The following is a 14,347-nucleotide window of genomic DNA, read 5'->3' as shown; positions in this document are numbered from 1 at the left end:
ACACCGTCCTTCTGTTATGACAGGTTATTTTAAGACATGAGCCAAAAAAAATAGGTATATTGACGGCTTGGGTGGATCACACCATAGGATGCTGTTGTGACAATGACGCTTACCGTTGAAACTTTCTTAGGGCCCACTGTCATGTTTATTTATCATCCAACCTGTTAATAAAGTCAGAAAGAACTGGATGAAGGGAAAACATAAATACCCGCATGATCCGAAACTTCTCTGGTCCTCCAAGGGTTTCAACGGTATACATTCCATCTCCACTGTTTCCTGTGATATGTTCCACTTGAGCATTAGATTTACCTCTTTTTTTTAGCTCATGCCCTAAAATGACCTGTCTAAATGAATAAACGGCGTGGATAAAACACATACATCAAGGTGGGCCTCAAGGAAAACCTGACAGGACCGCCCGTGCTTCAGTAGCTAGGTCCTGGTGAGGGTAGTATCTAACCTTAGTCCATGGTCAAATAATGACAAGTACATGATGGGGACCACCGTGCCTCTTAGACGCATGCATGATGCATGGCGTGTAAATAGGCTGTCTTACGTACAGGAGGCTTACCAAACCAAAATTATGTAATCTAAATTCAATTTATTAATATTCCACAATAAAAGCAACTGTTTCTGACCAGACCCCACAATAAAAGCACATGATGGGGACCACCTAATGAGCCGATTAGGTGCAGCCCTTACTCTCAGCCCCACCTTGATGTATTTATTCTGTATCTACTCTGTCCATCCATATTGCAGGGCATGAGCCTAGAAGATGTATTTATTCTATATCTACTCTGTCCATCCATATTGCAGGGCATGAGCCTAAAATATAAGAGTATTTAATAGTATGCCGGACCATAATATAGAAAACAGTGGTGATTGAACGGAGGACCATAATGGGATCTGTTTTATTTTTGCGCTAATGCACTAAAATGATCAGAAAAAACTGATGTACGGTGTGGATATAGAATATATACATCAAGGTAGGCCCCACAGTAAGGGTATACCGTCTTAGTTGAGGCCGGGGCCGCACCTAATCCGCTCCCGTCCAAAGACAGTGGGCCCCCCACCAGAACCTAACCAGACTCAATTTTAAATCGGGTCCAAGGTGATAGACACTACCCTATAAATGAGGGACGCGGATTAGGTACTGAGAGATTGCGAGCCGGCTACTGAAGTGACGCCACCAAGTTATGTGGGCCCCACTACGATGTATGTGTTGTATCCACACCGTCCATCCGTTTTGAGATATTATTGTCACCAAGTTATGTGGGCCCTAGTATGATGTATGTGTTGTATCCAAACCGTCCATCCGTTTTGAGATATTATTTTAGGGCATGAGCCAAAGAATGAAGCAGATATAAAGAGGTAGCGGACCCACCACAGAAAACCGTGGGAAAAATGATTCTCACCGTTGAAACTATCTTAATGCCCACTATAATTTTTATTTGAAATCCAACCGGTTCAAAAATTATAAAAGACAAGAAATAAGTTAAAACACAAGTTTCAGCTTGATCTAAAACACTGTCCCCTGTGTTTTCTGGCTTGGGTCCAATGGTGCTTTGGATTTAACTCATTCTTTGGATATTGCCCTGGAATGATCTCTACAAATGAATGAAAGGTATGGATACAAAACATATGTTGTGGTAGGGCCCACGGAACTTGGTGACAGCTTCGCTACTCAACCTCAGTGGCTAATCCACGCCTGTAGATGAGTAACCATTGTTTACCAATGTAATTACTTCACCTTTTCCTATGCTGTTTTGACAGGTTACTTTTTAAATACTGAAATTGAGAAATTTGCAAAATAACTATGGAGCCCATCTTGTGTTGCTTATCCATATTGTTCATTCATCACTCTTCATGCCAACTGAATTAAAGGCATGGCCCGAAAAATTAGGCAATCCACAGCCCAAGTGGACCACACTGCATGAAATTGTGAGAATCGAATGTTTACTATTAAAAACTTCTTAGGGCTCTTAAAAGTTTTAGATCCAACTTATATTTATATTTTTTGCTTATCTATGCCTCTGTGACCCTATGAGCAGGTTAGATGGTAAATAAACCTCAATGTAGGCCTAATAAAAAAAAACTTTCAACAGTGGATAAATTAAGTTCATTGTTTCCTTTCATGTGGCCCAGTCGAGCATTGGATCTTTCTTAATTTTGAACTCATGCCTTAAAATATTTTAATAAAACAGATTACTCACTCATTTTCAAACAAGTGAAAAAATAATAATTACCTATTTACTAGGGATTTACAGCTATCATGGAAAATCAAACAGGCCCTTACTAAAAGGTCATGTAAAGACAGGTAAAAGATGGGTTACATGCATCGGGTGCCTGCGGGTCTCGGTACCCATTAAAGAGTCCTAACCAAACATACATACTTACCTGAGGTGCCCAACGTGGACCCGACTCAAAATCATCTATACCCGACCCGAATGCAGGCGATTAGCTCAACCTGGAATTCTCCAACCCAAGGAATCCGAACCCGAGTTGGCGTCCTAACCAGCAGATGATCTGGTCCATTGCTAGGCCCAGCCCTAGGTGGGGCACACCTGTTCCACCTTGCACGTGTGAAGCAAATCTCCTTGCTAATGATTTCTTAAAAGAGTTCCCTAACCCTTGCTTTCGCTGGGACTTTAACAGACCCGATTCCGTCTTTTCTAACGACGTTGACGTTTGTTTAGAAAATTACTAAAATGCCAGACACCCTCTCTACGCTAGTGAGAGACAGAGAGCATCCATTGATGCCATGTGATATCTGATATGTGATATCTGAATATCTGATATTCAACTGCCTTCTCTCTCTCTCTTCAGTACCTTTTCCTTTCTTTTCTTTTCCCAATCAATAGCAAGAAAGAAAAGAAATCGAGAGGAGAGGGAAAAGGCGACTACTTTTTCTCTTCTCATCATTTCACCCTTTTCAGATTCATCCTACCTGTCATTCCTCTCTCTCTCTCTCTCTCTCTCTCCCTCTCTGTTGTTAGCATTTTGGGTTCTTTGAATTTTGTTTGGTTGGAGTTAAAACTGTTGTTTTACATTCTATGTTGTTTTTGTTTTGGGGTGTTTGGAGCTAAATCAGATCTGGGTTTTCAGTTTATTGCAATTTTGAGTAAATCCATGGACTTTTCACAGCTGCAGCTCTGGATTCTTTCAGCATTTTTTTCCTCATTTGGGTTGCTTGGAGATAAATTGCATTTGGGTTTTCTGTAATTTTGCATGAAGTCTTGGTTTTTCCACTGCTGCAGCTGTAGATTTTCTGAAAACTAAGGTTTAGTTTTCTTTACTGCTATTTTGGGTCTTTTGCAAATTTTTTATTTTTATTTTTTACAGAGATTAAGGTTTTTTAGAGCTCAATTCTATTCGATTCTGTTGTAATTTTCCTTAAATTCATATATTTTCTGCTACGGCATCTGCAGATTTTCTGAAAATTGGGTTTGTTGGCTTTTTTTTTTTTTTTTGTTCATGTATTTAATATTTTACGTTGTTCTTTATCGGAATTGGGGTTAGTGTTTTAATGACATCTGGGTTCTTCCCAATTTCATTTGAGGTCATGTGTGTGGAAGATTAGATTTTCTTTTTCTTCTTCATCTTCTCTTTTGTTGAGGGAATGCAGTTCCTGTGTTTGATTTTTTTATTTTGGGTAGAGCTTGTGGTAGCAAATTCAGATTCGGATGCTCTTTTGGCATTCACAAAAGGAATCGAAAAAGATCCTTTGGAACGTGTTAAGTCTTGGAATGGCAATTCATTGGCGTCTGATGGGTCTCCCAAGAACTGGTATGGGATCGAATGCAGCGGCGGTCACGTGACATCAATCACATTGGATGATTTGGGCTTAGTTGGAAGCGTCGACTTGTCCACTCTCAGTGGGCTAAAAATGCTTCGCAATTTGTCGATTTCAAACAATCGTTTGACGGGTGGTCTTCCTCCAGAGCTAGGCACATTGGTGTCTCTGGAGCTTTTGAATCTTTCTCGCAATTCATTTCATGGTTCAATGCCCGTTGACTTGATGAAGTTGGAGAATTTAGTTTATTTGGATCTATCATCAAACAATTTCAATGAGACGGTCCCGTCTGGTTTTGAAACTCTGCAGAAGTTACAACATTTAGATTTGCATTCAAATGGCTTTTCTGGTGATATTGGGCGTTTGCTCGCGAAATTGCAAGGCGTGGCCCATGTTGATCTCAGTGGCAACTTGTTTACAGGGTCTCTCAATTTGGGTCTTGACAATTCCACCTTTATCCACTCGGTTCAATATTTAAACATCAGCCACAATGCATTGGCTGGAGATATCTTTGTTGACGATGTGGTTCCTTTATTCGACAACTTGGAGGTGTTTGATGCCAGTCATAATCAACTTGTTGGTCAGATCCCGTCCTTCAATTTAATAGTTTCACTTCAGATTCTTCGACTTGGAAGCAATCAGTTCTCAGGGTCTCTGCCAGAAGCTCTCTTGCAAGAGAGTTCAATGGTCTTGACGGATCTTGATCTAAGCCAAAACCAGCTCCAAGGTAAATGAGTCATTGATTATGCTTGTTGTTTGTTTTATAGCTTATGAGATGGTTGGGGACTTCAGTTTCTGTTTATGCTTTCCTCCTCTTTATCTGTTATAGGAATTTATTGGCAGATGAGAAGAAAACTTGGGACTATGTTTCTGCAGACAATTATCGAGCTAGAAATTTTCTGTTACATTTTTTTTTTAAAAGTTGGAGGGGGCCTTTTGAATCTTCATCAGCATGCAGAACTGAAAATTTCCATAAAATGATGTTACTGGGTCCTTTAGTGAGAAGGATGGTTGTTCCTTTAAGAAACAACCTAGTTTCTAAAAACGAAAAAGGAAAGTTTCTTAAAAAAAAAGAAAAGAACAAATTAGGAAAGTTTTTTTAAAAAAAAGCAACCTAGTTTCTAAAAACGAAAAAAGAAAGTTTCTAAGAAAAACAAATTAGGAAAGTTTCTAAAAAACAAATTAGGAAAGTTTCTTAAAAAAAACAAATTGGGAAAGTTTCTAAAGAAAAAAAATAAAAATTAGAAAAGTTTCTAAAAAAAAATAACCTAGTTTCTAAAGAAAAAGAAAAAGGAAAGTTTCCAAAAATAGAAAGTAAGTTAGTTTCTAAAAAAGAAAAAGGAAAGTAAACTAGTTTCTAAAAAATAAAAATGAAAGGAAATTAGTTTCTAAAAACATATTAAAATTAGTTTCTAAAAAACAGAAAAGGAAAGTTTCTAAACCTAGAAATAGAAAGCTAAGTTAATTTTTAAAATAATTCAAATAAGGGGATAATAGAAAATTTCATCAGCTTATGTCAGGGTTTATGGACCTCTAAACAGCCATATATGATGAGAATTGATGTGTAATGGACATAAACAACCAAACCCTAAACATGTAATGAATTCCCCTACAAGAACCTTAGGCTCTGATACCAAATTTGATGCAGGACATGAAAATTAAATATGATATGCGAGATTTCAGGCTTAAGATCACGTTAGTTCAGAAACAATTACACAAAATCCATATCCCACATGAAAGTCTAAACATTCAATTAAGGGGAATCTATGCAGGTCCAGGCCTACACATGATAGGGCTGGATCAATAAAAATTATGAACCAAACGATACTCAAAGATAAAAAATAATCATCCACACATGCATAGTAATCAGTCCCTAATCCAAGGGATTTAGAAATTCCAATTCGAGGAACCCTAGGGTAAGAAAAGGGGCATAAAATTGGAGATTTGAGTAATTTAGAGTTAGGTTTAGGGATTTTGGGTAAAAGTGGAGTGAAAGAGAAGAGAGAAACGAACCAGAAAAGTACTGCACGCATGGACAACAACAATGGCCCAGACGCACGTGCGTGTGATCCCGGCCGCACGTGTGTGGGGCCCACTATTTAGAAAAAGGCCACCTTAGCCCTGGTTGGCCAGGGATGGACTCCAAAACTCCCAAATCTCAGCTCAATCTGATGTACGGTTTGTGCGTGGTGCTCCGCCGAAGTTTCAGCCCTCCTGTAGGGCCAGATTCTGAAATTCTGATGTGAGGATGAGAATTGCTACAATAGATGATTGATTCGAAGTGTAGATGATGAGGTGAGATGAGAAGAAGGGATGGTAGAAGATGTGTAGTAAAGATGGTGATGGATGGGGGCGAATCGGGATAGATGTGACTTCGTACCATGGTAGTTAACCCTTCGATGAAGGGAGGGCTTCGCACCCAATTAGGCTTCACAACTCAGAGAGTAGGAAAATGCAAAATGTTTATTAATCTTAAATGAACGAAAAAAGCTACAAGGGGTGCCTATTTATAAGAAAACCCTATACCCCAAAACTCGCGGCATGTGCGCAACCTATTACTTAGCGATGACGTAAACCAAAATAAAAACTAATTAAATAAATCTAAAGCGTCCATGATGTTCTAAATAACATTAATAAGCAAAACCTAAAATATAAAATCAATCTGACTAGTGGGCCACGATCATGAAATCTCATGATGGGCTTTTCTTGACTAACTAGCCCACTCTTTTGAATCAAAACTCTATCTTCTAGCTAGGAGGTCCTCCCTAGACGTCGTCATCGATCCAGATCGACGGTGGGGCCCTCTTTCTTCTGGCATACTAGCGTAGGGGGGTAGCGTGCATGCACGTGTGGACAGCGTGTGCGGGATGTCCCCATCAGGTATCTTTACCTTGATAATTTGTAAGTTCTTGATAGTGTCTTGTAAAACAGCTAGATACCGCAATCTTCAAATGTTAGCCCATTTGGGGGCCTTGGAAATTGAGATTGCTTCCGATTTTTCAGTGGAACTAATCCCCCTTGGTTTTGGGCGGTTTGCGAATTAGCAATAGGCTTAGGTTGGCTCCCTTTTTTTCTTCTTCTTCTTCTTCTTCTTTTTTTTTTTTTTTTTTTCCTTCTTTTTCCCGCTCCAAATTACAATTGAGATATGAACTAGCCACTTTGCAATTTGGCCAGAGTTAATCCCAACTCTTACAAGTAGCGAAGCTTCCAAAGAGGCCCTCAAACCATACTTTACTTATCCATATTATTTTCTAGTGGTTCGCATCCCTGTGCATCCTAATATCTATTGTTTTCCTTTATGCAGGTCCTATCCGAGTCATCACCTCCTCAACTCTGAATTATCTCAATCTTTCTTCAAATAAACTTTCGGGCCCATTGCCTTCAAAGGTAGGGCACTGCGGTGTTGTGGATTTGAGCAAGAACATGCTTTCAGGGAGCTTGTCCATGATTCAAAGCTGGGGAAATTATGTAATGGTTATTGATCTAAGTTCCAACTCGTTGACGGGAACTTTGCCGAATGTAACTTCTCAGTTCTTGAGGCTGACTTCTATCAAGATATCAAACAACTCGCTACAGGGGCCTCTCCCTCAAGTAATCTGGGGTTACCCAGAACTCCATGTGATTGACCTTAGCCTCAACCAGCTAAATGGGTCTCTCTCACCAAGCTTATTCCTGTCATCAAGATTGACGGAGCTTAACCTTTCAGGCAACAGCTTTACAGGACCCATCCTGCTTCCTGACTCTCAGACAGTAATTTCCTCGTCTTCTGATATCCCTTTGCCACCCACTCGAAATACAAGCTTGGTGTCTCTTGATCTTTCAAATAACTTGTTAAATGGATCTTTGCCCCCGGAAATCGGTACATTGGACCAACTAAATTTGCTAAATGTGGGAAAGAATAATATCTCAGGACAGATTCCGAGTGAAATTGGTAAGCTTCACAGCTTGTTATTTCTCGATCTATCTAACAACCATTTAGATGGTAGCATCCCTGATGACCTTCCGGACGGCCTTAAAGGCTTCAATGTTTCGTATAATAATCTATCTGGCATTGTTCCCAACAACTTGTTGAAGTTCCCTGATTCTTCATTTCATCCAGGAAATGCATTGCTGATCTTTCCTCAGGCACCCCATTCGCCAAAAAACATTCCGGGCATTACATTGAAGGGGAAAAGGCATCATATGAAATCTGCAATTAAAGTGGCACTAATTGCTGGTTTCGTTGGGGGTGCTGCTTTGGTAGCTATTTTGTTCATACTGATTTATTACAGAGGGCAGCGCAGTTCTCCTCGGGAAATCAGAGGTAAAGATACTAATCATGGGAAGTCTCCTCTCCCCAGTCTTTTTGGGCTTCAAAAAGCTGTGGACCCATCCCCTGCTTCTTTGAGCTTCTCTCAAGATCGTTTACTCTCTTCGGGCTCGAGATCAATGCCTGAGCATGGAGACATTTCATCGGTTGGTATGCGACTTGCAGAGCCAGCTGTCCCAGAGTCAACACTGAAAGGCGGGCGGCCATCAGCAGAAAGGTCCCCACCAAAAAATATCGGGAGGTCTTCTCCTGTGTCTGCCCTTTCCATTGATCCCAGTATGTCCGACCAACCATCTGTTCTCGAGGTCTTCTCTCCAGATAGATTGGTTGGGGATCTACATTTCTTTGACAATTCATTCATGTTCACTGCTGAGGAGCTCTCTTGTGCCCCAGCGGAAATTATTGGTAGAAGTTGTCATGGGACGTCCTATAGAGCTACTCTTGATACTGGGCGTGTGTTGACTGTTAAGTGGTTGAGGGAAGGCATTTCGAAAGGTAAGAAGGAATTCGCTAGGGAGGCGAAGAAGCTCGGAAACATCAGACATCCGAACATAGTCTCTTTGAGGGGCTATTATTGGGGTCCAAAGGAACACGAGAGGCTGATCATATCGGATTATATTGATGCTGTGTGTTTAGCAAGTCATCTTTGTGGTAAGATCTGCTCTCAGTCCTCTATTCCATTCAAACCTTGTAGTCTACATAATGAATATGGCAAATCTTTATGTTAGCTTCCATGAAAGATTTATGCATCCATCACACAGACTTGTTTTAGGAATCCAATAACTATACATATGACAAACTTTTACAAGATTCGAACTGTCTGTTAGGTGTGCCCTATGGTGGATGGTCCATAGATCAAAACTCATATTGTTGAATGATCATAACCCTCCGAGCAGAAGCTTTTTGCTCGTTGGAAGCAGGTTGTTATGTTTACTCTTTTTTTTCCCCCTTCCTTCTGTTAGTGCCCCTTTGAAGGCTGCTGACTAGATAGATGGGTGTCATTTTCCAATCAGTGTGATTTTGACCAATGGATCCTCCACGGTAGGTTGCATCTGCAGAAGGGTCTAGCTGTTGGCAATGTGCGGCATGTTTACCGTCACCGGATGTTGTACACAAAGTCCTATGATAATGAGAGATACAGAAGTAGGGACTCAGTAATATTTTTTTTTTGATTGGTAATATTCTTTCAAGATACATTGTTTTGTGGGGGGCGCTCCAGTGGTACTGGTACCACACTAAGCGACAGTGGTATTGGGCAGATGTGAGGTCCATAAAATGCAATCCATACATAATATGCATCAGTGCATGTTACCCCCAGAACCCTAAAATCAGGTTGATCAGTGAATCGGGTGGGCCACACCACAGGGTACAAGTTGGAAAGGAATGTCCCGCAGAGGGGTCACCGTGTCGTGTATGAGATCCAAGAAATTTAGACCCTTCATGTGGTTTGGATGAAAGGTCAGGGCAAAAATCAGGCTGTTTTGAAATTCGTGTGGGCCCCTGTGTAAGTCAGGTGCGCGTACCCTCTCACATGGTTCCCTGTTTTGGGGCCTACTTGTTGGATCAGGTTAATTTTTGGCGCTTGGAGGTTATACGAGGTGACACATCTGATGAATGGGTTGGATGGCCTTCATGCATCACGTGGGGTTACAGCTGCCGGGTACCAGGATAAGTTTACAGTGGTATCGGTACCGCTTGAGTGTGCCCCTTGTTCGATTATTCTAGTCTTTTCTCTGATTTGAATTCTGATTGCTCTCTTAATATTTGATGCTCTTGATACCGCATTGAATCTGTAGAGTGCTTCCTACATGCATATTGCCTGTTCTATAGCATGTGGGAAGACTTGCAAGAAGCTATATCAATAGATATTTCACTTTAAATTGTTTTGGATGTTCCTAGAACTCTTTGACTGTTCTACCTTGGAATGATTGTCTGAGTTGTGGTGAGCCTACTGGATTCCCTTGTCAACATGGCACATGGTTATGATATCTGGACCATTAATTGGCTGGGCCCCACTGTGGATATGCCCTGGCCCATAATTTTCAATTTTGGTATGGTATCGGCCGATACAACCATATCGTATCCACATTTCCCTGATAGGATACGGGATATAGGACCAAATTGGCTTGGGTGCTTACAGTGTTCTTCGTGGTTCCCTTGCCAACATGGCACATGTATGATATTTGGACCATTAATTAGCTAGGCCTCACTGTTGATATGCCCTGGCCCATAGTTTTCAATATCTGTATCATATGAGCTGATATAACCATATCTATCCATATTGGCCTGATAGGATATGCGATATGGGACCAAATTGGCCTAGCCCTACAAAAAAAAAGGGCCATATCGGCCTATACGATCTGATACAGACCGATACAAGCCGATGCGCCCATAAAAATCCAAATTTGAATTTTTTTTCTTTTCAAAATTTCACTTATGTTTCCTCTTCATCCTTTTCATTTAAACCGTGGAGGAAGCTTAGAAAGTCATTTTTGGCTGGATCTAGACCTAATTTGGAATCAAAACAAATAATTTGAGTGGGATTTGACAAATTGAAGCGAAGAGGACCATTATGGACACAATTGGAAAAAGGGTCCTAAGACACTAAATCATGCTTGATTTGTGTTCAATTTAGGCCCATTTAGTTCGTTGACTTTCAACAGGTCAAACTGATAAACAATATTCTTTTCAAAAAATGGTCTTATAAACCATTATATGAATGTCTAAAATGCAAAAAAGAAAAGAAAAGAAAAAAGATGGATTCTTGAATATCTTACTTTTCTCTCTTCTTTTTTTCCCCTAATATTTTCCTTTATTCTTTGGCTAAAAAAATAAAAAATCAATCGGTATGGGCCGTTACCACTATGCGACATCTATATCGTATCGTTTTTTTTTTTTTTTTGTTGGCCTAGCCGATGATGCGCCTCCTGATAATGATATTCAGAACCATGCCCTACCCTGAACAATCCCCACTATCTCATGTGGTTGTATACTCGTAGGACAAAGCATGCATTTTGTTCGTGTCTAGAAATGGTGCCAAACAACCCAGTTGACTAATGCCTACCTCCTCCTTGCAAGCGCTAGCTTTGAAGACGGGTGGTATCTTAATAGAATTCAGGCATTGTTCAGCATTCCCATGCATTCGGTTTTTTGATTGTCTAGTTTTTTCACCTTTTTTTTTCTGTTTGGGTAGAACATGGCAAATTGCGTTTTGGTCCAATCTATTTCAAGTGACATTATTATAGTTACCTTTGCATCAAATGATGAGGAAGTCACTCAAGATGTAGTCACATTCGTTTCTATGCCTAGAAGGGAGTTGCAGTTTGGTCATTTCCACTTCTTTGAGCTGATTATTGCTATTCAATAGTGTATCCAAACACAGAAAAAACAACATGATGAAGATTCGCCTTTCAGGGAGATGATACCTTGTGGCAGGGTTTCTCGCACACATGCCCAGTGTCAAAATGACCCAATGTGTCTGGTACAACAATCTCCCAAAATCTATGCAGAAATAAATAATTTTTTTCTATACAATAAATAAATTGAAGAAAATAACAAAAAGCATTTGCATAGTTCTAATAAAAACCCATTACTAATTGTCTCCCCATCATCACCATCTAAGCCTTATCCCAGCTAATTGGGGTCAGCTACATGAATCCTTTTCTGCCATTTCACTCTATCAATGGCCATGACTTCAGTTAGACCATAGTTCATCAAGTCTTTTCTTACTACACCCATGTCATCGTGGAGAAAATATATGATTGACCCAAGGTTATATAGTATCCTTGGGTCTTCAGTTTGTACAGCTGGGCCCCATGGTACAGTGATCCAGACTGTCAATCTGATGAGCCCCACAGAGGATGGACACACCCACAAAATCTCCCAGATTGGAAGATCATAGCCTTGTATCCTTTTGCCTTTGGCCTTCCATTTGTTAATTGTACTGTTGCTGCATTTTTTTTCTTGACCATATATTTGCGAGCCACTATTTGTAGGGTTAAGATTTTCCTATCAGGGAGGTTCATTAGTCACAGTCCATCCTCTGTGGGGCCCATCAGATCAATGGTTGAACACCGAACCATGGGCCCACTTCCACAAACTGAAAACTCAAATGTGTCAGCATGTATCCTGCTGTTTTGCTTACAATTGAATTGTCAGTATCTGACTCAATTACGAATTTGCTATTCCTCTCCAGAGACTGAGCCAAGAAAGCTCCCACCCTTATCAGCAAATCAACGGCTTAAAATCGCTGTGGACATCGCCCGCTGCCTATATTACCTTCACAATGAAAGAGCTATTCCTCATGGCAACCTGAAATCAACCAACGTATTATTACAAGCTCCGGATCTCAATGCATTGCTCACTGATTACAGCCTCCATCGGATCATGAATCCTGCGGGCACGGCCGAACAAGTTCTAAATGCAGGTGCTCTTGGATACCGACCACCCGAATTTGCCAGCACAAGCAAACCATGCCCGTCTTTGAAGAGCGATGTGTACGCATTCGGTGTGATTATGCTGGAGATGTTGACGGGAAAAAGTGCCGGAGAGATAGTGTCTGGAAACACTGGTGTGGTCGATCTGACCGATTGGGTGAAGTTACTGGCAAACGAGAACCGGTCCATCGAGTGCTTTGATCTGATGATTCCTGGAATCGATAGTGAGGAAGGTCCCCCAGATGGATTGGAAGACATGCTACACGTTTCTCTTAGATGTATTCTTCCTGCTTCTGAGAGGCCTGATATCAGAACGATTTTGGAAGATCTCTCGTCAATTGTACTATGATCCGTGACCGTCTCTGTACATGGCCCGTTGACGACTCCGAAGAACCCATTTCCAGGATGAGGTGTTGATTATGTATGATACTACTAACATCATTGATGGGTCATCTTCATTTTTTTTGTTGGGTGGGAGTGGGCTGCATCTCTCTTCGACAGTATATTCCAAGGATTTTGGGAGAATGGACGGGTCCGATCAGCTGTATGTCCTGGAATAGTTCTTCAATTGATTATCAATTTTTATTTGATTTTTGTAGGTTGATCTAACCTTCTTTCATTACAATGATTCTAGAGTGATGTTTAGGATCTTGGGATTGTATTAGTAAATTGAAGTAAATAAAATTCTTGGGTGGATTCATTTTTTGTTCCTTTTGTGTTTTTAATTTACCGAGGTTTGCTATAATACGTGATGCAATCTGAAGTCCACGCAAGCTGGTTGATCAAAGAACTGACCTATCTAGTATCTAACCATTCATATTGTCATGATTGACAATCTGGAATCAGGCTGATGATGAATCCCATCGGATCCAAACTCGAACGATCATAGCCCTTGGAATCAGGCTGTTATCTTTACTTAAACCTTATTTTTGGGTCTTTTAAGTGCCCATTTGTAGGCTGCTGATAAGATAGACAGTCACGATCTTCCGGTTGGATGCCTTTTTATTTTTATGTGGACCCTCCATTGTAGTTTTACCTGAGGAATGGTCTAGATGCTGCAAATGTGCAGCTTGTGAACAGTTAACAGGATGTTGGAAACAGTCCTATGGTGGTGGGGGCCAGTAAGAGTTTTATTTCAACTGATGTATTCCTTTCAGATAATGGATTGTTCTGTTACTCTATTCAACACTTCATTGCATGTTGCCTGTTGCTTTGCAAGTTGGTAAGAAAACCATATGAATGGATATTTCACCTCTTTTTTTTTTCTGACTTGGCGACTCTGGACTGACTCGTTCCGTCTTGAGTTGAGTTGTGACTCACCCAAAGGGGGGTGGCTTGTCCGAGTTGGGCATATTTTGGGGTTTGAGATCGGACTCAACTGAGCCTGTGTTGACCCGGTCGAGTCAGCATCCAGGCTTATAACCTGTTCTCCTGATTCTGAGAACTCTTTGACAGGAATGATTGTCTGAATTGCGGCGAGTCTAGTTGATCACTGACCAATATGAGGAGAACACTGCTGGTGGGGTGGCGTTCATCAGATGGGAGTGGGGTACTTGTTTCCCTTGCTAATGAGGGACGCGTGTATGATATCTGGATCATTGATTAGGTAGGATTGGCATCTATAATTTTATGATTTCTTGGGTTGGAAAAACATGTCATTCTCATGGAGAATGAAGATTTGGAATCGGACTCAGACTCCCTTCTCGAGTCAAGTCACGACTCGGCTGAGTATATTAACTCAGATACCATTTAAGGCCCTCAAAATACTATTTGCTTTTGTTTTACCGAAAAGTCATGCACTAACCAAGCATG

At 40.7% G+C, this 14,347-nt stretch overlaps 1 protein-coding gene across 1 annotated transcript; it reads left to right on the top strand.

Annotated features, from left to right (window-relative positions):
- The first annotated feature begins 2,797 nt into the window (after window positions 1-2,797).
- LOC131227158 (probable inactive receptor kinase At5g10020) lies at window positions 2,798-13,240 on the top strand. The gene is made up of 3 exons (XM_058222889.1): window positions 2,798-4,517; window positions 7,095-8,750; window positions 12,295-13,240. Exons 1-3 carry the CDS (start codon window positions 3,617-3,619, stop codon window positions 12,882-12,884), a joined length of 3,147 nt encoding a protein of 1,048 aa, XP_058078872.1. The 5' UTR covers window positions 2,798-3,616; the 3' UTR covers window positions 12,885-13,240.
- The last annotated feature ends 1,107 nt before the right edge of the window (window positions 13,241-14,347 follow it).

This window comes from Magnolia sinica, chromosome 15 (genome assembly GCF_029962835.1).
Source record: "Magnolia sinica isolate HGM2019 chromosome 15, MsV1, whole genome shotgun sequence".
Taxonomy (NCBI): Eukaryota; Viridiplantae; Streptophyta; class Magnoliopsida; order Magnoliales; family Magnoliaceae; genus Magnolia; species Magnolia sinica.
This window is presented reverse-complemented; position numbering and strand designations above follow the sequence as displayed.

What these genes read in the sequence shown, in the direction of transcription:
- LOC131227158 (XM_058222889.1), top strand. Translation starts at nt 3,617, where the DNA reads ATGCAGTTCCTGTGTTTGATTTTTTTATTTTGGGTAGAGCTTGTGGTA. An exon ending in AAGCCAAAACCAGCTCCAAG is followed by an intron (nt 4,518 to 7,094) that starts GTAAATGAGTCA and finishes TCCTTTATGCAG; the next exon opens with GTCCTATCCGAGTCATCACC. An exon ending in TTTAGCAAGTCATCTTTGTG is followed by an intron (nt 8,751 to 12,294) that starts GTAAGATCTGCT and finishes ATTCCTCTCCAG; the next exon opens with AGACTGAGCCAAGAAAGCTC.